Source organism: Salvia miltiorrhiza, chromosome 8 (genome assembly GCF_028751815.1).
Source record: "Salvia miltiorrhiza cultivar Shanhuang (shh) chromosome 8, IMPLAD_Smil_shh, whole genome shotgun sequence".
Taxonomy (NCBI): Eukaryota; Viridiplantae; Streptophyta; class Magnoliopsida; order Lamiales; family Lamiaceae; genus Salvia; species Salvia miltiorrhiza.
This window is the reverse complement of record NC_080394.1, coordinates 54,569,002-54,591,870: the sequence shown is the minus strand read 5'-3', so window position 1 is coordinate 54,591,870 and position 22,869 is coordinate 54,569,002. Positions and strand designations below refer to the sequence as shown.

General features: G+C 31.5%; 3 protein-coding genes across 4 annotated transcripts; all 3 read left to right on the top strand.

The window, feature by feature from the left end:
* The first annotated feature begins 202 nt into the window (after positions 1-202).
* LOC130999218 (photosynthetic NDH subunit of subcomplex B 4, chloroplastic) lies at positions 203-2,179 on the top strand. Of its 2 annotated transcripts, none has more exons than XM_057924722.1 (6): positions 203-485; positions 555-587; positions 842-995; positions 1,100-1,155; positions 1,249-1,320; positions 1,918-2,179. In XM_057924722.1, the coding sequence occupies exons 1-6, from the start codon at positions 387-389 to the stop codon at positions 2,044-2,046; spliced, it is 543 nt and encodes a 180-aa protein (XP_057780705.1). In that variant the 5' UTR covers positions 203-386; the 3' UTR covers positions 2,047-2,179. The 2 variants fall into 2 exon arrangements, with proteins under 2 accessions (XP_057780705.1, XP_057780706.1); XM_057924723.1 differs by having other exon boundaries at positions 299-485; positions 564-587.
* A 6,449-nt stretch (positions 2,180-8,628) lies between these two features.
* Positions 8,629-10,509, top strand: LOC130999217 (thioredoxin-like 1-2, chloroplastic). The gene is made up of 4 exons (XM_057924721.1): positions 8,629-9,287; positions 9,379-9,564; positions 9,700-9,864; positions 9,957-10,509. Exons 1-4 carry the CDS (start codon positions 9,063-9,065, stop codon positions 10,206-10,208), a joined length of 828 nt encoding a protein of 275 aa, XP_057780704.1. The 5' UTR covers positions 8,629-9,062; the 3' UTR covers positions 10,209-10,509.
* Positions 10,510-18,615: 8,106 nt separating this feature from the next.
* Positions 18,616-19,589, top strand: LOC130998691 (uncharacterized). The gene is made up of 2 exons (XM_057924101.1): positions 18,616-18,697; positions 18,823-19,589. The coding sequence occupies exons 1-2, from the start codon at positions 18,616-18,618 to the stop codon at positions 19,587-19,589; spliced, it is 849 nt and encodes a 282-aa protein (XP_057780084.1).
* Positions 19,590-22,869: the final 3,280 nt, after the last annotated feature.

The following is a 22,869-nucleotide window of genomic DNA, read 5'->3' as shown; positions in this document are numbered from 1 at the left end:
ACGAGTCTCATTGTTTTTGGGTTCGATAAATTTAACTCTAAAAAAATAAATTGAATTTGGACCAAGCATGATCCGGCCCAACTCTAAAAAAGATGGGCCTAAAAGGCCTGCTGGGCTGCTCGGCATTGGGCCCAAATAGGTAGTTACTATTGGATTTCTCTTACAAATAATAATTGAAACAAATTCAAGATTTCAACTACAAGGGCAATACAGTCAATTCCGACACAAGAAGCAATAATATCTAATAAGCCCAACTTTGTCTTGGTTCTTACAAATTCATAGGTGGATATAAATGGTAGTCTTATCCATTTCCTTATAACCAAACAAAAAAATGTAAATAAAAAAGAAAAAGAAAAAAACATCTCATTCTTCAACCTTAGGGAGAAATGGCTGAAACTCTCACTTCCCTAACACTTCTGCAGCCTTGCATCAAGCAAAGTTCTCAACAAACAACTAAGGCTCAATTCACCTCACTTTCTAAATCAGTAAGCATACATTTTTTTGCTGCCATTTACTTTTCATTTTATGATTTGATGAGTTTATTCTTGATTTAGATTAGGCAGAGCTCAAGTTCAAGGTTTTACAAGGTAATTATCTAACATTTTAATCATAATCAATATTATATATTTGGTGCTAGAATGCATGATAGAAGCTATATATTTTCTAAATTTTGAGTTTGAGATATTTAAAAGATAATTTTAATACGATTCGATTTGGCGATAGATGGGGTATTATATAATGATACACGCAAGACCGATAATTTGATGGTATTAAAAAAATATTAAAATGAAATTGCCAATTTTTTTTAATCTATTTATCATATAACATAAAGTCGTGACAGATTAAAGATGAAAGAAGAAGATCGTTGGTTCGTGCGAACGCGTTGCCCGATTGGCCGTTGATGGCAGTTATGGTTGAACACATGGAAGGGCAAAGAGACCTCATCACACACAAGTCAATTTGGCATCTCAGTGATCAAGCCATTAAGAATGTTTGTGAGTTTTTTTTGTTGATTTTTATTTTATTTTGGAATGGAACATTGTTTGTGATATTAAAATGAAACATTGTTTGTGATAATATATTGCTTGTTTGTATATAGATACATTCTACATAATGTTTACTGTGTGGGGGTGCTGTTTCTTTGGCTCCACAAAGGTGATAATTTACCTAGTTTATTGTCCCCTTTTTTAAAGTTATTTTGTTTGAAAGTTATAGCTAGTTTTGATTTATGGTATTCTTATTTTATAGGATCCATTCTATGATTCAGAAGGATATAGAGGAGATGGTGGAGATGGAACTGGACATTGGATTTATGAAAAGGTAATTCGGGTTAGGTTATAGTGAAAAAGATTATTTTTATTAGAAATGAGAATAACGAATAAATCAATGATGAAGTAATGCAGAGATAACGTATTCAGTTAATATGGTGAAATTTTCACCACCTCAAGGATTCGAATCCAGATTTAAACGACTATGCATGCATTACAAGCGACTTATTTGTTATTTTCCTTTTACACGATAATTTCGAATAAATTAATATCAGCCATAAAATTTAAATATTTAACGTTCTAGATTCATTTTCATTTATCACCAAATTTGGCTACTCTCACTAGATCCTTACTCAATTATATTAATTACAAGGTTTATATATATGAAGCTTGCAACCTTCACATTAATTTTAAAATATTTCCTTTATAATACCATCTTTTTATTATAATGTTTTTAAAGGACGTGTGAAATTTTGTATTTGATTGTTTCCGATAATTATATCTGTATAAATATTTTTTTAGAGTCACACCCACACGTATACCATGTGATTCGAATCTCCGATTTATTAATGGGAAGGAAAGTAATCTTATCAATTGAACTGTGTTTCGTTGCGTAATGTTGAAAATAAATGGACGAATAATTTGACAGCAAGAAGACATGGAGGAATTAGCAAGAGCAGAGCTGTGGAGGGAAGAGTTGATTGAAGAGATTGAGCAAAAAGTTGGGGGATTAAGAGAATTGGAAGAAGCTGGCAAAAAAGAAGAGCTTGTTAAATAATTCTTCTAGTAAATCAAGTTTATACAAATAATATTTATTGGACTTTGAGATTTGTAAAATTTATACTACTGATTAAGTTGGATTAACTTATGTACTTCTCAAGTTTTTTTTAATTATTTAGACATTAAAATCATTTTTTCTTTTGTTAAATATTAACGAGTTTAAAATTATTTGAGGTCATCATCTTAGTGCAATTTGTAAAAATAGGCTAATGTTTTCCGAACTTACAAAAATAGATCAATTATTTTAAATTTCGGCATCCATGAGCCATATTTGAAGCCAATCAGACTATTTTAAATCATATTTTGATCCAAAAATGTGGCCTATAAACGTCCAATTGGGCCCAAATGTGGTCCAAGAATATCAAAAATTAAAATAATTAGTCTATTTTTGCAAGTCCAAAAATATTGATCTATTTTTACAAAACGTACTGAGATAATGGACTTAAATAATTTTAAACTCAATATTAACATTATCGTCTGCTGATTATATTTAAGAAAATAAACTGTGATATGTGGCATCTTAAATAGGATCAACAATATTATTTTTTTATTTTATTTTTTAGGGAAAAACGTTAATACTATTATAAATTAGAATGAACAGTCTTATTTTATTCGAATTATTTTTCTTTTCTTTTATTTTATTTTGAAGCTATCCAAATTATGCGACAATCTAAATGTTGACTTGGTATAATGGTATTGAATATTGACCTAACAAACTTCGTAAATTGCTTATAAATGAGGATTTATAAAATCCAAATAAGTTTGATAAAAAACTTCCTACAAACACATTTAAATTAGATATTACAAATGTAAACGAAGTACATAGTAATCTCTCTATCCCACTAAGACCTGTATTCTATTTTGGACGATCCCATTATAAGTGGTCTATTTTCATAAATGAAAAAGTTTAACCTTTTAACAAGTGTAAGTCCCATCACTTTTAATCAATTTACACTTTCTTCTTAATTTTCGTGTCAATTTTTTTTGAGCCACATAGAATACATATTGAAAAGTGGGATAAGATAGCTAGATTTGAATTGATACAGTTGCATGTGATCTAGTCTGTCAAAAATGACATATGCATGTGAATTGGAAATAATGTTGTGTCAGAATGACAAATGCATGTGAATGGAAAAAATGACAAGTGCATGTGAATTGGACAAATGCTTTGTCAAAATTGACTAAATGCTTTGGGAAGTTAAACGGATCCAATGCTATTCAATTTTAAATGAAATACACTTTTTCATTAATTAAACATAAAACAAGTACATAACACAATTTGCCAAAATTAAAATCACACAAATAGAAAACACACAAACTAAAAGCACACAAATAAAAAGTACATAAACTAAAATTACATAGAAAACACATTATTAAAATACATTCACTCTCCAAATACAAGTTTAATTAGAACGAAGAGAGTAAATTTTTTAAATTAAATACCTAGTAATTTAAGTTGAAGTACCATTTCTCCACCACCACCCATTGAGTGTAAGGGGACATGAGCAAACATTTTAAAATTTAGGAACCACTACTATTTCATCAATAAAAGGTTGCACATGATCTAAAATTTTAACCACACAACAAGAATTTTCCATACCCCACAAAAAATAACGTACTACCATCTAGAAAACACCATTGATTTACCATTAAAATAATTAATTAATTATATATAAGTTACTGAATTTTTAAAAAAAATTTACATACTAATCTTAAAATTTACATTAAAATTATTTATCTATTGATTTATTTATTTTTATAATTTTTCATACCCGTTCATTTTCTGATTAAATCTTGTGTTGAAATCCGTCTGAAATTCTATATATCAAATCCGTCAATTATTAAAACAACAATAATTTAAACACACTAAAAAATATTATTTGTATTTAAAATTAACATCTAACTAAATTAGAACATAAAATAATTATAATCGTGACATTAAATCGAGAGAAAATAAGAATTGGAGGTGGCGAAAAAAAGAAGCAAGAGAAGAGAAAGCGACAAAATGCAATAAAACCCTCAAATAATCTCTTTAAATGTCATGATTCATGAATATTGATTGAAGATAAACTGTGTTCTAAAACTATGTGCACAACTGCAAAATATTGGTTTCCCAACATAGCATATAAATTAAATAAATCGAGAAATGTTCCATATAAATTAAATAAAATAATCCAAGAAAAGAAAAGCTCACATGTTTGTACCGATAAATGGGCCATCTTTTTCTGTTATATCTGCCAAAGTCGAATTTTATGTTTTTTATTTTTTAAATTTTTGAACATGATTTTTTTTTAAATAACCTATATCATCAGTAAACTTTAAAAATCAGTAAACTTTAAAAGTATGTATTCAGTTGTGCGTGTGTTGATCTAGATGATTAATATTTAAGACATGAGGTCTTGGATTCGAGTCTACTACTGTGTAATTTTTTTTTATTTTACTTGTGTAATTTATTTAAAAAAAGTATGAATATATTGGGCTTCACAATATAATTAAAATTTGCAGCTGAATAATAATTATATTTAATGAAAAATAATAATCCTCCAAATTCCAAAATCTATATAATATATAAAAGATGAGTTTTTTCCCTCCAATTTTTTCCTCCTTTTTTTTTTCTCTCTTTTCCCAACAATTTTTTCTACTATTTTTTAATCCTATTTTGTTATATAATTTAATTCTTTTCTAAACACAATTAAATTTGATTAATGAATAAATGTTTAATATGCATCTTAAATTTAAGTTCGTGACAAAATATTTTATATTGTATAAAAATCATCAAAAATAAATTTAAAACGATAATTGAATATTTTAAAATATTTTATTTTCTCTCTCTTCGCTAAAAGTTTACAACTTTTTATTTATTTATATATTATGATATGCAATACTCTTTAATGATAATGTGATATGTTAATATTCATTATCAAATGGTTCAAAATTATTTAATAACTATAATTATCATTTATCATTGCACTTTTTACAAAATTGAAAATTTATATTCTAAATTGGAGATTTTATTGAGTAATTGATGTGAATTATTTTAGTTTATTTTATTTTTAAAATAATATATTTATATTTATTTAGTATTTATTTAAATATATCGTTTGATTTCCATGTTTGTCGTGCATCGCACAAATAGTCGTACTAGTGTGTGATTAATTAGAACATTTAATGATCAAGCACGCAATGGGATTAATTTGCCATAATGAAGTTTGACCAAATTAGCATCTTTGGATAAGCATAAGATGTCATTTATTTATGATCCATTATACGAAAAATACTCTTTTTATAATTGGTACTACGGCAAAAGAAGTAAATCATTTATGTAAGAAAAATCATAAATAGAGGTAAATTAATTATACTATATAGTTATTTTGGATTAGCCACAAACTTTAAAAATAGGTTTTTTTTTCCTAGTTAAAATAAACCAAAATTCCCTCTCAGTAATTAAATTTTACTATTTACATCACATGTTAATTTTAGCTATTTTGTATTTCAATATAGGTCAAAAAAATTTAGGAAATACTACCATTTCCAATCTAAAACTTTATATCTAAACACTTTTTTTTCTCTTTCTAACAGCTATTAAAATTATTTGACTTTAAATTATTGCAATCATTGCAAAAATACAGATATAGTTATAACTGCTATGAGACGTTACTTACGTACACGCCTAGTATAAACTAATCAAATTAATCGCATAAGGAATATATTAATTTAGAGTAATAGATCAAATTATTTAGATTGAAGGAAATAAATTTAAAAATATGAAAAGTAATTGAAACACAAAGGTGTGATGGATGTCATTGCTGAAACTGATAGCCAACAGCTCTACTGGAAGCTCGTTCGTCATGAGAGTGATTTATCTTATTTGGGCGATACTTTGGGAGAGATCTTTGACTTGATAAACTCGTTCCACAGGGTTAGATTCAGTTGGACGCCAAGAGAAGGAAATTCCATTGCCGATAAGTTAGCTTCGTTTGCTCTTTCTTCGTTATTTAATGTTACCTCTTTTGAGGTTCTCCCTTCTGTTTTGAACTTTGGTTTGGCTGTTTAATGCAAGTTTCTTCTTGTTGGCTCAAAAAAAAAAAACAGTGCATCATCGTGTTTGAGCATGTGGAGAGATACCACTGAATTAAACCCTTTATTAAACTTTAAGCAAATAATTAATATATTATTTATCCTTAGTTGTTAATTATTATTAAATCTCAAATTTTAGACCTTCCAAAAAATAAAATATTTGTAAATGCTATTGAACTGATTTACTAGTTAATTTTTTACAACAATAAATATATTACATGCTATCAAACATAATTAAGACAATTTGCATATGGTATAAAAAAAGTCAATTTGTTTGATGGCCAAATAAACTATAACAAATGTATAAAATTTGTGAGTATTTCAAATTACACTTAATAGTTGAATTTGCAACCTCCAACATGTTGCAATAGAGAGAAATTGATAAGTGAAAAACTTTAATTAACAAAGTATATATTAATCGACAATGATAGAAAATTCGAAATTTTGATTTATTTATTTTAGTTAGTAATCCACAAATTTCAGGCACAAAATTGAAAAGGAAAAAAAGACAAAATAGTACACGAAATGGGGAGCCTCAAAATTTTATGTGACACATAATTGTTGAGTTAGGCTAAGATCACAACTCATAACGCACCACATAAATGATATGGACCATATATTGGAAACTATTTCAATCCATAAAAATTGGATGTGCCATTTTGATGTATAACCAAGAACCACATTTTCATGCAATTGCTATTTTTGTTACTTCCTCCGTCCCACTGTATGTGAGACCCTTTTTTTTGACATGAAAATTAAGAAGAATGTATTTTGTTTGTAGATGAAAAAATGAAAATGTGTTTAAAGGATAAAATCTTTACTTAAAAAGGAAAGAGTTTCACTTACAGTGGGACGCCTTAAATAGAAAGAGTCTCGGATACAGTGGGACGAACGGAGTATTTCTATTTGGTATATACATTTTATTTAGTTGCTTAATGTTCATAATGACTTTTTGAGACAAAATTTAGAAAATCAGATTATCCTAAAATCGATAGGATAGGAAATTAGTTGCTTAATATTAGATAGGTGAAGGTATCCAACTATAATTTAGTTCAATTTTAATCATTAATGGTTAAAAAAATGTTTATTTTTTGAAGAACGTATTTAATATAGTTATTAGCAAATAAAGCTCGGAAAATGCAGGATTAATTTTTTATGTTTGAGTTCCTTAATAAAAAATTATGATTGAGTCCCTAAAAAAATATTTTATATATTCATGCATTTTGCATTATTCTCGTGCCTTTTTTTTGGTAAGCAAAATAACTTTTAAATTGTAGATTTATAGATATCTTGATACGTATTCGGAAAAATGTTACCGTGAAAACTATAAAAATTGGATATGCCATTTTGATGCATAATAAGTTGATGTTTATATTTATTCCAATTTCCAAACACAAAATTTCATTAAATAATAATAATAATGATAATAATAATAATAATAATAATAATAATAATAATAATAATAATAATAATAATAATAAACAAATTGGTCACATAAGTGCCAAATATACAAATATCGTGAAAACGAACAACTCGGTGCTTATATTACTAACAAAAAAAAGAAGTTTTCTTCTTTAATAATAAATAAAATAAAATTGAAAAACAAGTCGGCAACCCCCAAAAAAAAAAAGAAAAAGAAAAAAAAAAAGAAGAAGAAAGGCAAGTCGGATCTCATAAGTGCCCAAAAAAAATTCTTACTAAAGGCTAAACTTAATATTTAACCGCAATAATTTTTTAATATAACATGACTTTTTGAAACGTCTAAATAATATTCCTTAACTTTAATATTTTTTTCAAAATTTTCAATTTTTAAATGGCGTTATTTCACCTGTAAAAATGGGATGCTAAAAAAAGTACCGAAAAGCATTGTTTCTACATTAGATATTATTAGTCACAACATTTACAGATATTAATGTTTTTATTAGAAAAATGGAATGGTCATATTAGTTTATTTTATTTCCCTTTATGCCCTTTCGTTTGCTAATTTAGACATTGGCTAGATAAGATGAGCTAACCCCCAATTTTCACCAAACACAGACCTCTATAATTAATGATATTCTTATCCACTTCTTACTTACAAATTATCAGCAAATTAAATTCAAATAACATATTTATTATAAAAAATAAAATTAAACTGTCTATTATTAACTAACTTGAAAGTGCTTAATACCTTACTGTTTGATTCTAGACGGAGAAAATTATAGTATTTCATAAATACTAAAATTATAATTCTGGAGAATATTCTTTTTCAAAGATTAGGTTATTTTGACTTCTAGAAAAATATTACTACTTCACAAACATTCTGAATAATTTTTACACAAAAACTCCTGTGAAATTGGTTTTTTGGTGAAATCGGCTTCACAATTACACTACTTTAACATACAAATGATTAAAATATCGGTATCGATTTCACTGGAGACCACCTTAATTTGAATTTTATCCGTTTATAAAATTACAAGAAAATAAAATAAAAATAGAAAAATAAAAAGAAACATATTGGATAAGGGCTGATGACAAATCTATTGACCCCACCTGCTTCGCTTTGCTTCTTTTTCTCTTTATCCACAGCGCTTTCTCTCTCTCTCTCTCCACGCCATTTCTCTCACTTCCCCTTTACGTTTTCTCTCTTCCGAAGCTTCAAATTCACAAAATCACATAGACCTTTTTTCAATTTTTGATCCCAAACTTTTTTCTCTCTAGAATAGAGAATCAATTTAGAAGAACAAACGACCGTATTCATATTTCTTGAAAAGTCTGTTTGAATACGAGTTTCTGGGTGATTACTTCTTGATTGGAAACAAGAAAAAAGAGGGCTCTTGATCCACAAAAAAGGAACTTTTTTTGGGGGGATTATATATAATTTTTTTTTTCGTTTGATGGTATTTGTCTTCTTCGCTTTTAGTTTCGATTTCATTAGGTTCCCAAAGAGAAAAAATCATGTCGTGTCTACCCGCCGGCTTCTCTGTTTCTGGCTCGAGCAGTCCGATTTTCAACAATCGAGAAAGAGGGTCGTCTCTGTCTTCTAGGGTTTGCTCTTCAATTGGGGGTTTGCAATTTAGGGGCTCCAATTCGAAGGAAATTTGGGGCAACACTCTCGATTTCCCAGATCAGAAAGGCTTCAGCAATTGGAGCAACAAATCCCCAAATTTGGACCCTGTTTATGTGAGTTATGAGTTATCTCTTTGAAGTCTCTCTTTTTTGAGATAAAATTTGATTTCGAATATCTAAAATTGATTTCTGCTTGATTATGAAGGCACAAGGAACACTTTCATTTCCAAAAAAAGCTCAAAAATGGTGGGAGAAATCTCTGCAGCCAAACATGGTTGAGATCGAATCAGCTCAAGAATTGGTGGAGTATTTGAGGAATGCTGGTGATAGATTGGTTGTTCTTAACTTCTTCTCTCCTGGCTGTGGAGGTTGCAAAGCTTTGCATCCAAAGGTAAAAAATTTGGGGATTTTTTTATAATTTTAATCAAAGATTGAATTTTTACTTGCAGCAGCCCTTAATCTATTTTGTTCTTGATTTGTTGTATTGTATAATATCTTGATGGGATTGTATATTATGTGTGAACAGATCTGTCAGCTAGCTGAATCAAACTCTAATACCATTTTTCTCACTGTAAATTATGAAGAACACAAGCCCATGTGCTATGCCCTCCACGTTCATGTCTTGCCCTTCTTCAGATTCTACAGAGGCGCAGATGGCAAAGTCTGCAGCTTCAGCTGCACCAATGCAACCGTAAGCGCGTTTTTTGAATCAAGAATGCAGGCATTTGTGATGTTTAGATGCAGATTTTGACTTGAGGTTCTGTGATTGTTTGTGTGCTGCAGATCAAGAAATTCAAGGATGCATTGGCGAAGCATGGAACGGAGCGATGCTCCCTCGGCCCGGCTAAGGGTTTAGAGGAGAAGGAGCTCTTGGCATTGGCATCAATCGATCTTATATCCAAGGATTTGGTGCCCCTCTCCTCACCAGAGGAGGAGAAGGTGCAGGAATTGGTGGAGGCCGCGAAATCGAGCTCGTTTAGCATAGATGAGAGCAAGGTTGAGCTCAAGGAAGGCAATGCCATGGTTGCTGCATAGTGTTCTTGAAGATTTGCAGATGGGATGAGATGAGATGAGATGATGAGGATGAATATGTATATGTATTTCTGTCTCTGAATATGTTTTTTTTTTCATCTTTTGTTTGGAGATGTAAATATATTTTCCATAATTTGAGTGTATTATATGAATTCAGGGCTGTTTGTTTTAGATATAAGCCCTGAAATGTTTGGAGAATGATTCCAAAATGGAGCACCATTGCTTTTGGTGGTGTTGCATGATCTCTCTCATTTGTATGTTGAAGAATGAAGATGCAATGAAATGAATTTAGAATTTGGGAATATGATTTTGTTTTCCCTCTTTCTTTTGTTCTTACAATGTGAGTTACAGTTATGTTTTTTGGGTTAATAGTGTTTATGTTCCGAACTTTCAGCATTTTTCATAAATTTGTCTGTACTTTCGTTTTTTTAGAAAACTTCGAACTTTCAATTTTTTTATAAAATGTCTCATTATACAAAATTTGGTGACGGAAAGATAACTTATCTCGTCGAATGAAATATTTTGAAGATTGTTATTGTTGGAAAATCATATTATGAACCATCATTATTGGAAAATCCTGAAAGATCGGAATTTTTTGTCATCTTTCTGTCATCGAATTTTGCATAGCGGGATATTTTATGGAAAAAATTAAAAGATCGAGTTTTTTTTTTTTTTTTTTTTAAATGTTTATTTTAGAATTGTGAATAAAGTGGGAAGAGGGTTGAATGAAAATTAGAGTTACTAATTTATTTTTATTATAATTCATTAAAGAAAGTAGTGTTATTTTCTTGTTTCTTGGAGAAGAAAGTAGTTTTACTGTCACATGATTAAAAAAAGTGAGTTTGCGTGTGTATTGAATTCAAAGCATAACTCCAAGAAATTGAATTTTAATTTTAATAGCAAATTAATCCGTTTTAAAAAATAATAAAAATAGTAAATTAATAATAATGGCCGAAACAATAAACTAGGTTATAATACCTCAACCAATTAACCAACCACCAAATGTCCAAAATTTATTTATGTCCTTTTCCAAATAAATAAAACTTGATATTTCGGTTTGGATTAGCAGATTGAGTATATAAGAGGTTGGTTCCACAAAGATTTTATTATCTTCTGATGGGTCAGATAATTTGTTGGTTTATAGAAAGTGAAAGCTTTTAATTTCAATAAATACTTTTTCCTCATCTCTTTTATTGTTTATATTATCATTTATTTTTATTAGTATTTTTTTTTTTTTTTAGTAATTGAGTAAACAAAATACCCATTTTTTAAATTCTCACGGATTCGTTCTGGTCTGTGCCCTTTTTCTATATCACTATATGTTTTTGTATATTTTATAAAAATTATAGTACTATATTTATGTACTATTTCAAGATTATGAGGTGGGAAATGTTGCTGGTTTGAAATGAAGCAGGTAGTTGAGGCAAAATTTAATTTCGAACTAATCAATATGCATGTCATTTTCCAACTTTTTGTCATTTGCGAAAATATTTAATTACATCAAATTCGAAAAAAGTGGAAATGAAGAGATTTTTTTTAGATAAACAAATCAAGAGATTGATGAAGCGAAACGTGTCAAATTTGAAGCTCACCCTTTTTCTAGGATGGGACAATATACATTACGCCAAAATAAAGTTTAATTCAATAACGTGACATTTGGCCTTTTTTAATTTAAAAAATATACTAAAATGAATATATATATAGGGGCTAAAATAAAAACACTTATTAAAATATACTACTATATAAATAATTTTCAGCCCTTAGACTATCAAGATCTACGGTTGATTCGTAACCCTGTTGAATGAATTCGTGGTCCTGATTTCGAATCTCAAAGGTAACAAAAAATTATTTTTCACAATTCGTAATCATGTTGGATAAATTCATACGTGTTCTACATAAAATGCGTACATTGAAAAACATTTTTATTTTAATTTTAAGAAGTATTTTTACGTTACTCTTTCATATATATATATATATATATATATATATATATATATATATCCAATATTGAGAAATCGCACCTCATTATTGAATATTCTAGTATATCATGAAATTAATAAAAATTAATATTAATTTGATATATAATAAATACAAAATAATTTTTAAATAAGTCAATATTGACTATTTAAATTTTAACATATTAAATAGTAGTATTTTTTTTTATTCTTCTTTTTCCTTTTTTCTGCCCACTTGCTACAGTATTTTCTTGGTTTTTACCTCTCTCGTCTTTACTTTCTGAAGCGGTGCAATTTGTTAATCTTTTTCTTTTAAGTACTAGTAAGTAACCCGTCGAAATTCGACGGGGATATTTCGACGGGGATCTATTAAAATATAAATTTTTGTTATTATTTAATTACATATTTTATTTCATTAATTTATTTGATTAAAATAAAGCATTTAATGAAATTGTGTTAAAATAAAAAGATGTAATATTTTTTTGAAATGTTATTTTTATTACTATAGCATATGAAATAGTTTATATATAAATTATTTCTTTAATTAATTTGATGATCAAATTAAATTAGTAGTACAATATTTGAAATAATATTAATCTTAATCACTTTCGCCAATTTCACTTATTGTGAGACTCGTTCTCCACTTTCACTAACTATCACTCTTACAATTTCACTTTTTGTGGGACTCATTCTTCACTTATCAAATACATAACTAACTTTTATTAAAATCCGTGTCATCCTCTCTTAAGAAAATGTTTGGGGGGACGGAGGGAGTATTAAATTTGTTCAAATTTTTTAAATTTGACGGATAAGAAATAATTTAATTAAACATATGTCATTTAAGTATCGTCTCATATGGACCTAATAAGACCAAATAATCATATGAAACTCTAAAGACCGCATAAGACATTTGAACGTCAAAATTTTGAAAACCATATTCTTTGGAGTTTGAAATACCACATCTGAATTTTGAGCATCATCTTGTATGGAGCTTGAAGATTATAACCTACTTGTGAGTATCATTTTGTCTAGAGTTTGTGAAACTATAATTAAGTTATGAGAATAATCTCGTTGGGAGCTTGACATGCCATCTCTGACTTTTGAGCACCCTCTTGTGTGGAACTTGGAAAATCACAACTTAATTTTGATCATCTTGTCTGAAACTTAAAATTTTATAACTGAGTTTTGAGCATTATCTTGTTTGAAGTTTGGAAGACCATAACTGACTTGTGAGCATCATCTCATCTAGAGTTTGAAAGATCATAATTGAGTCTTGGTAATCTCGCCTCTTACTTATGAGCATTATCTGCATCATCCCGTCTCAAACTTTATACAACATCGTCAAATTTGAAATCATATTCAATCATATATATATATAGTTAATTATTTAAGTGAATACATCTATATATAAATGTATTATATATATATATATATATATACATATTAATTTGTGAGTATGATGTATCAGGAGATATTTACTTTGAATATTTAATAAGATATATGATTAAGTAATTTTATTTTTAGGATTATAAAATTTTCTAATCTCACATATTTTTAATGGAATGTGAATCAATAAAATTAGCTCAAATAATATAAACTACCAATAGTCTTGAAATATTTCAAAATTATAATTCATTTTCATAAATAAGAGATTAAGTCTCATTATTTTTATTTATTTAAATTAATTCTAGAAGATAAACTCTCCTAAAAAATGTTAAAGTAAAATTTAATAATGTAAATAAATTATATAGTGAAGGAGCCCGCTTACACAAAAATATATAGTGTAGAATGGGATTAGCCTAATTTCGAGAGAATCTAACTCCAACTATTTTTCCTTGTCACTTATCATGAACTTATATGCAAGCCATAAAAGATTTATGTTTTATAAAATTCGATCTCCTATTATATCTAATATTACGTATTTAATTTAAAGGTAATATTATAATGTGATACATTAGCTTGCGATATAGTTTTGAATGTATATAAAAATATTTATATAGAATATTTAATGGGTGGAGTTTGATTATGGTTGGAGACTTATTGGATTATCTTGTCAAGCAAATCTGTGGAATATTAACATAATAGTTTTTTGATATTTAATGGTTTTTAAATATATAATGGATTTTAGTTATTTAATGGTTTTTTAGATATGAAAATTGATTGAAAATTTAGAAAAAATAAGAATGAATGAGAATTGAGAAAAATTAAAATGGAGTGATTACACGACGCCACGTAGGATATGAATTATTTTGCTTTTATATATATATAGATTTGTTTTTATGTGCGTGACAAGTTTTAATTGCGGCATTTTAAATTTAATTATGTTATTTTAATTTTAGTTATGTAGCTTAAGTTTAATTATTAATGGAAAATATTTTATTGGAATAAATTTAATATAAAATTATGGGGGTCCCACAGCCCAAAAGGTGAAAGCCACAATGTGGAGAATCCTGAGAAACCGTCTGCCAACCTGTGACAACTTGGTGAAAAGGAGGATTCCACTTGGCGAAGAGGAAGTTTCGTGTAATGCATGCTGTCAGAAGGAGGAATCAGCTCAACATCTTTTCCTACGATGCCCGAAGACAGAAATGGTGTGGAATGAAATCCAAAAATGGGTGGGAGTTGCCTCAGTTCGACCCGACAACCTCGAAGCACACTTTGAAGCCTTCTCAAATCTTGGGACGAGGAAGATCAGTTCGAAGTTCCTCTCGGTTCTTTGGGCATGCACCATTTGGCTTATTTGGAAAGGGAGGAATGAAAGTAGATTCGAGATGAAGAATTGGGAGATTGATAAGATGGTAGGAGGTCTTAAAGCTAAATTGTGGAGTTGGAGCAAAATCTTCGACTTGATGGAGGGCGAAGTTAACTTTCACGATTGGATGACAAAAAGCATCTCTCATCTTATTTTGTAACTTTCGGTATCTCTGGTACCCCATATTTATATATAATATTATCTTTTTCTGATCAAAAAAAAGTTTGAGTGAATAAAACAAATCATTTGTGTTAAATCAAAATAAAGTGAGACACCACCTGGCTCACAAGCCCAAAATCAAAAGGTATTTTGATAGTAAATTGAATCAAAACCATGGGAATTTCCGAGGCCTAAAATAGGCCGTGTGCCAAACTTAGTCACGTGTATTTAAGTGGACTATATTGAATTATTTAAATTTTTTTTTTTGATGCTGAATTATTTAATGTCGTCACCTAATAATTTTGTGTGAAAGGTATAATTGATGTCGGCTTTGGAAGAATTCATAATCATGCCTAATTTCTAGTCAGCCCGCAATAATTTAATTTTGATACTGATGATTTTTTGGATTATTTTGATTTTAATTTTTGACTTTGACTTTGATTATGTTAAGATCCAAAGGAATAATCCATTATTTTAATGTGCCTCCATTTATCTTGCACGCACGTTAAATGCATACTTATTTACGTCAATAGAAATAATGATATCATTGATAAAAATATATAAATAAATAAAGATATGAAGTTTGATTCTGATTATTTTAGTAAATTGGCTGTGAAGAAGTCCAGTTTGGTGTAATAATTAAATCCGAAATATTACTAGCTGATAAGTGATTTTATTAATAAAAATATTGCAGCTAATTTATTCAAGATTCTCTTATAATAAATTGGTTAATTATCCAAATAAAATAGTAAGTCAATTTTAGATCTTGATTCACTCAATCACTTTAGAGATTTGATTTGATATTTTTTTTAGTGTTAACAGTGTTTTATGTACCAAATTTTCAGTATTTTCCACAAAATGTTCAGAATTTTTATTTTTTCTTAAAAAACCATGAACTTTCAGTTTTTTCATAAAATGTCCCGCTATACAAAATTCGATGACAGAAAGATGATAAAAAATCCTGAACTTTCACCGTTTTTCAACAATGGTGGTTCTCAATATGGTTTTCCAACAATAGTGGTACCCAAAATATTTATTTCGGCGAGATAATTCATCTTTTTGTCACTGGATTTTGTATAGCGGAGCATTTTATGGAAAAAGTTGAAAGTTGAGAGTTTTTTAAGAGAAAATGAAAGTTCGGGACATTTTGTGGAAAACGTTGAAAGTTTGGGACATAAAATACTATTAACCATTTTTTTTTATTGGAATAGTTAGATCATTCACAATCGCGAGCCAACATTTCGAATTGGTAAGTGAACCTCTATGCCCAAGCTATTGGACTCGACAACAGTGAACCCTATCTCACAGCTTACTGTAATTTTTTTTCTTTCTTTATTGAACGATGGATACACACATTCTCTCGGCGCGACAACGACAGGGGGCTCGCACGAGTCGGGTGTGCGCCCATTTCGCAAACAAATACGTTGGCTTAATAAGATCGATTAGTTTGAGTTGAGTCTAAAAAAAGTCCCAAGATTAAAATGTTGCCTATATATATAGTGACTAAAATTTCAGTCAACAAAGTGGAACAGCTGTGTAATTTTTTTATTTTTTTTTTATTATTTTTGAGTAAAGACAAAAATCAAAATATACAATAAGAATAAAACAATTAATGAGACGTGTGGAGCTGACGAGGATTTCTAAATTGTGACAAACACATGTCCCTACCATAATTATGTGACAACTAGGGATCACTAACCACAATTATCACAAACATGTGGATTACGAATCAAGCTTCCAAATTAAGATATACTCCCTCCGTCCATGAAAAAACTTCATATCTTTCTTTTTTGAGACGTCCACAAAAGAACTTCTTACCTATTTTTGGACTATACCCCATCACTTATAATCCTCTTACTTTTTACTTTTCACAACTCTCAATATTAATTATAACACATTTTCACCACTCCCAATACACCAAACTACCTTTTATCCACTCTCAATACACTCAACAATATTTTTTCTTAAAACTCGTGCCACTCCCTCCTAGGAAGTTCTTTCATGGACGGAGGGAGTATTTTTTTCTAATTACTAGTATGAAGATTTAATTTTTTTATGAAATTAAGTTTTGAAAATTATTTGGGGGATGAGAGGAATATTTTTCTAATTAATTTTTATTTTTTATAAAATTAATTTTTAGAAGTACTTTAAAAAATATATATAATCAATTATGCAATCTGCCCGTAGGCAGGACCTCACCACCACCCAAATGGTGGGAAAACATCACCGGGATTGAACTCAAGCTAGATCTCTCACAAATGAGAGTCTTTGGGTGCTTTATTGGCAAATTTTTTTGGAAGTACGTACTTGACTAATCTTCACCGAGTTTATTTTAAATTTAAATTGTTTACCATCTCGATTTATCCCTACAATAATAAATAAGTTATTATATTAATAAAATTTATATTGTTTAATATTTTCAAAAGTGGATCTATCAAGGGGCTGTACCGGGCGTAAACTAAATGCAAGTCAAAACTCCTACATTCGAAAATAAAAATTAATCGGTTCAAAATTATTAAAATATTAAAATAAAGTAGACTTAAATTAGTTTACATGCATTCGATAAGAAAATAAATACATACTACATGAATAATTTAATTCTAGATTGAATCTGCATTATTTTTCTATGCAAGTTTAATAATTTTCTAGATTGAACACGTTTTATTTTTCTATGTAAGCTTATATTGCATAACATTAGACTCCACCACGAGCAAATCCTTTGCAAGTTTCTCTCTTCAAAAGAAAATAATATAATTAAAACAAAAACATAAGAACTTTCTCCCAACTCTTAAAACAAGTAGATTATGATTTAGGATCCAAATTAGAAATTTTTATGTTACAAGATATTTCATCTTTTGTACTATATATATGGCAAACTATCACTTTAACTAATTATACTTCACAATAATAAAGCTATTGTTGATGTAGAATGGTATGCTAAATAGTCAGATAAAACTACCAAACTGTGATGAATATTTCAAAAGGCTAGTCTCAGATTGGGGATCCATCGCTTCCTGAACCATAAGAACAAGAAGAACAACACCAAACCACAAAATACCCAAGGATTACAGGAGTCGGGGAATGCCGAAACAACGATTGATAAAGATGTTTCAGAGGAGAGAAACCATGAACGAGCCAGCGAAGTTCAGCCAGCGGAGGAAACGAGGGAAGAAGAAGTACATACTTGTCTCGATGAAGGTCGAAAGATTTGGGAATTTGGGAAAAAGATTGGTCTGCAGAGCCACCTCGAAGACTCAGAGATCGCTAAACATCTGATGGAATTGGAAGATAAAGAGAAGAAGGGGGAGCAATCGAAATCGTTTAATCAATGAAGATGGTATCTTATAACATTAGAGGGCTTGGGAGCAAGATCAAAAAGAGAGAGGTTAGGGAGTTAATACAGAAACAGAAGATTGATTTCTGCTTTTTACAGGAAACAAAAATGGAGAATTTTAATGAGTTCGATCTGAAAAGCATTTGAGGGACTGATTCTGTTGGATTTGCGAGGCGTCAAGCAGATGGAAGATCAGGGGGAATTCTCTCAATGTGGAACCCTGCTATCTTCTCTAGCTCCAGTCAATGGGATATTCCGGGAGCATTAATCGTGAACGGTAGGTGGGCTGCAGGTAACATTAATGGGTGTTTCATTAACGTCTATGCTCCTCAAAATTTAATCGACATAGAAGCTCTATGGGATTACCTCGGGGGGGGGTGGTATGTCAAAATAGAGTTTCTCCTATCTGTATAGCAGGGGATTTCAACTCTATTACATTTGGAAATGAAAGAGTTGGAAGGGGTTTACAATTCTCGACTAGGGATATGCAGGCTTTCGATAACTTCATTAGGGCAAATGATTTGGTGGAAATCAGGTTACAAGGAAGGACGTTTACGTGGTACCAACCCAATGGGCAATGCAAGTCGAAGCTGGACCGATTCTTGGTTAATGATAAATGGTTGGAGGTTTGGCCACAGACAAAAGCGAGAGGTCTTCAACGGACAATCTCAGACCATTGCCCGATCCTGATGGAAACAAAAGTTATGGACTGGGGCCCTAAACCATTTCGTTTTATCAACGCGTGGACCAGCCACCCAGACTTTGAGGAAGTAGTAAGAGAGTCGTGGAACAGAAGCGGCATTAGAGGCTGGAGTTGCTTCGTTTTTAAAGAAAAAATGAAGAGATTAAAGAACGACCTCAAAAAGTGGAACAAGTCGACGTTCGGAGTGATCGACGAGAATATTGAATCCTTGAGAGATGAAATACAAAAATGGGACAATATTGATGATACTTTTGGGCTGCAGGAAGATGACATTATCAAGAGAAATGAAGCCGGGGCCAAACTGATCATGCAATTGAAGAACAAAGATAGTTTACTCTCCCAAAAAGCAAGAACTCGATGGCTCTTAGATGGGGACGTTAACAGCGGATTTTTTCACAAGGTGATCAGAGGAAGAAGGCTCAAGAATGAGATTTCCCATTTGGGTGAATGGAAGCTGGATCGAGGAACCATCAGAGGTTAAATTCCAGATCAAAAATCACTTTGAGACACAGTTTAGAGGCAGACCGAGAATCAAAATTCGGCTTCCGGATAACTTCGTGCAAAATAAAATCCCGGATAGCTTGAGAGAGCGGCTCGATTCTCCTTTTCGGAGGAGGAGATCAAAAATGCAGTCTGGAGTTGTGAAGGGGGGAAAAGCCCAGGGCCCGATGGATTTAACTTCAACTTCATGAAGAAATGTTGGGGGATCATTAAAGAAGACTTGTTACAAGTGTTGAAAGATTTCTTTGATCATGGGAGATTGGCAAGAGGGTGCAATCCTTCCTTCATTGCTTTGATTCCAAAGAAAGAAGGTGCTGAAGAGTTGAAAGATTACAGGCCGATTTCTCTCATTAACTGCCTCTATAAGGTGATAGCAAAAGCCCTTGCCTCTAGAATGAAGTTAGTTATGAATTCTATCATCTCGGAATGCCAAAGCGCCTTTGTTGAAGGCCGTTACATCCTTGATGGGGTTATTGTACTCAACGAAATCATAGCGGAAGCAAAGAGAAGGAAGAAAGGTATCTCCATGTTCAAGATTGATTTTGCAAAAGCTTACGACTCCGTGGAGTGGGACTTCTTGGACACCATGTTGGAGCAAATGAATTTCAGCCCGAAATGGAGAACATGGATTACCGGATGTCTTCAGTCATCCTCGGCTAACGTGTTAGTCAATGGTAGTCCCTCGGGCAGTTTTCAATTAGAAAGAGGACTGAGGCAAGGAGATCCACTCTCACCCTTCTTGTTCCTTATTGTGGTGGAAGGGCTTCATTTGCTTGTGGAAAAGGCAGTTTCTAACGGTTTGCTGGAGCCAATTTCAATCGGCAAAGGAGGATTGCAGATTTCTCACCTACAGTACGCCGACGATACAATGTTTGTGGCCACCGAAAAAAGAGACAATGCGTGAAGCTTCAGGAGCATTCTTAAACTGTTCGAACTGATTTCGGGATTAAAGGTTAACTTTGACAAGAGTTCGTTGGTTGGTATTGGTATGGACGACGCCAAAACAGAGGAGATGGCGAGAATTCTGGAGTGTCAGGTGGGGAAATTGCCGCTGAAATATCTTGGCATCAAGATTGGGTCGTGTGTTCCTCGGGCAGCGGATTGGAATTATTTGGTGGAGAAAATTAGAAGGAGAATTGGTCTTTGGCATAACCGTAAATGTTCTTTTGCAGGGAGACTCACTCTTCTTCGGTCGGTTCTCTCTTCAATTCCGATATACCAACTGTCTTTTTCCCTCTTGAACAAGTGTGTGCTGTCCAAAATTCGTTCAATTTTGTGTAACTTCTTGTGGGGGGGAGGGCTTGAGGAAAAGAAAATTCATTGGGTTAAGTGGGAGGAACTTTGTAGAGATCTGGACCAAGGGGGGCTGGGTATTTTGGACTTGGAGAGATTTAATAAGGCCCTTATGGCTAAATGGATTTGGAGATTTTTAACAGAAAGAGACTCCCTTTGTACTCGGGTGATTAGAGAGCATGGGGGGGATTTAGATTGGGACGAAAGTGGTTTCAAAACTAAGAGGAAGGGGGTGGGGAGGTCGGGGTGGTGGAAGAGGGTGCTTGAGTTGAGTCGGGGAGTAAAGGGGAAGTGGTTGAGAGAAAACTTAGCTGTCCAGGTCGGGGAAGGCGATGGTTTCTCTTTTTGGCATCATTGTTGGGCAGGGGAGAGGAGTCTTAGAGAGGCTTTCCCAAGACTCTTTAGGATCAGTAATAATCAAGACGGACTCATTAATAAGTTTGGCATATGGGCAGAGGGGAGTTGGAAGTGGAAATTTGGGTGGAATAGAGAACTGAGAGGTAGAGAGATTGATCAGTTTCAAAATCTTATAGCTTTGTGCCATAATTTCCCCTTAACAGCAGGTACACGAGACGGTTGGAGGTGGAAGGCAGATTCGAAAGGTTTTTTCTCGGTTAAATCGGCGTACAAAACTACTGGCCAAACAACGACACCGGGCAGAAATCGCAACGACATTCCGGAGTTCACTTCAATCTGGAAAGCTCAAGTTCCCTTCAAGACAAAAACTACAGCGTGGAGATTACTCAAAGAAAGAATGGCAACATGTGAGAATCTAATTAGAAGACAAGTTATCACCCAAAATGCAGAGGCCGATTGTATTCTTTGCAAGGAGCAGATCGAATCCTCTGAGCATCTGTTCTTTTCCTGCACATCAACCTCTAATATCTGGTACGCATTATTATCCTGGCTTGGAAATCAGTCCGCTCTCCATAATAAAGCACAGGATCACATGCTCTCTTTCACAAATTTTGGAAAAAAAAAAGACACCGCCCTTCTGCTTTGTATTTGGATTTGTTCAGTTTGGTGCATTTGGAAAACTAGGAATGATTGCAAATTCAATCAAGGAGTGTGGAAACAGGATAAAGTGTTGGCGGAAATTAAGTCAAGAGTTTGGGGGTGGAAAATGGCATACAACGTGCCGACGCATATCAATGATTTTAGAGCATGGTTTTCTGAAGCGAAGTTGCTTGTGTAAGCTTGATAGGGGTGGAGTTTGGATGCACAGTCGCCGAAGTGAACTTGCTTTGGGGTGGTGATGATGGAGGGGTAGGTGTTGCTTGTTCTTTTTGGTTTGTCAAGGATGGAGCTTGGGTGTATTGCTGTTGATGTGTTTTTGCATTGGGGGTATAGCTGCTGTTTTGTTTTTGCTTTGGGGTGGTTTTGAAAGAGGGGTAGGAGTTGCTTGCTCTTTGTATTTTCTTGATCTGTTTCTTTCTTTCTTGCTGTCCTTCTTGATCGAGCAAAAGGTACCTCTGGTACCAAAGCTTGACTTCTTCTCATTAATATAATTCCCTTTCCTGATCAAAAAAAAAAAAAAGTCACATAATCAAATTTATGAAAAAAAATAAAAACTGATGAAACATATATACACGAATTGCCATCAAGCCTCAGATTCAATTTTTTTTTTCACATTGAGCTTCACTCATGGTAATTCTAGAGTAATTCAAGAACCATCATAGGCTGATATGGTATACTTCAAGAAATATAAAATTCAAAGCAATACAAAATCACTATAAACAAAAACAAAAACCAATGGAAAGAAAAAGAAAAATCAAATGAACAGAGCCATGGAACAAATGGCAAAACTTAACACCAAAATCAAAACATAAATTGCTAGAATTTTCTTGAATTATTTTTTTGTTCTTTGTCCACAAAGTGATTCTTTGTTAGCATACCGGATCCTTTGTCTATCTACTTTTAATTACAATCAATTTCTATTAATTGTATGGTCATTATCGTTAGTTTAC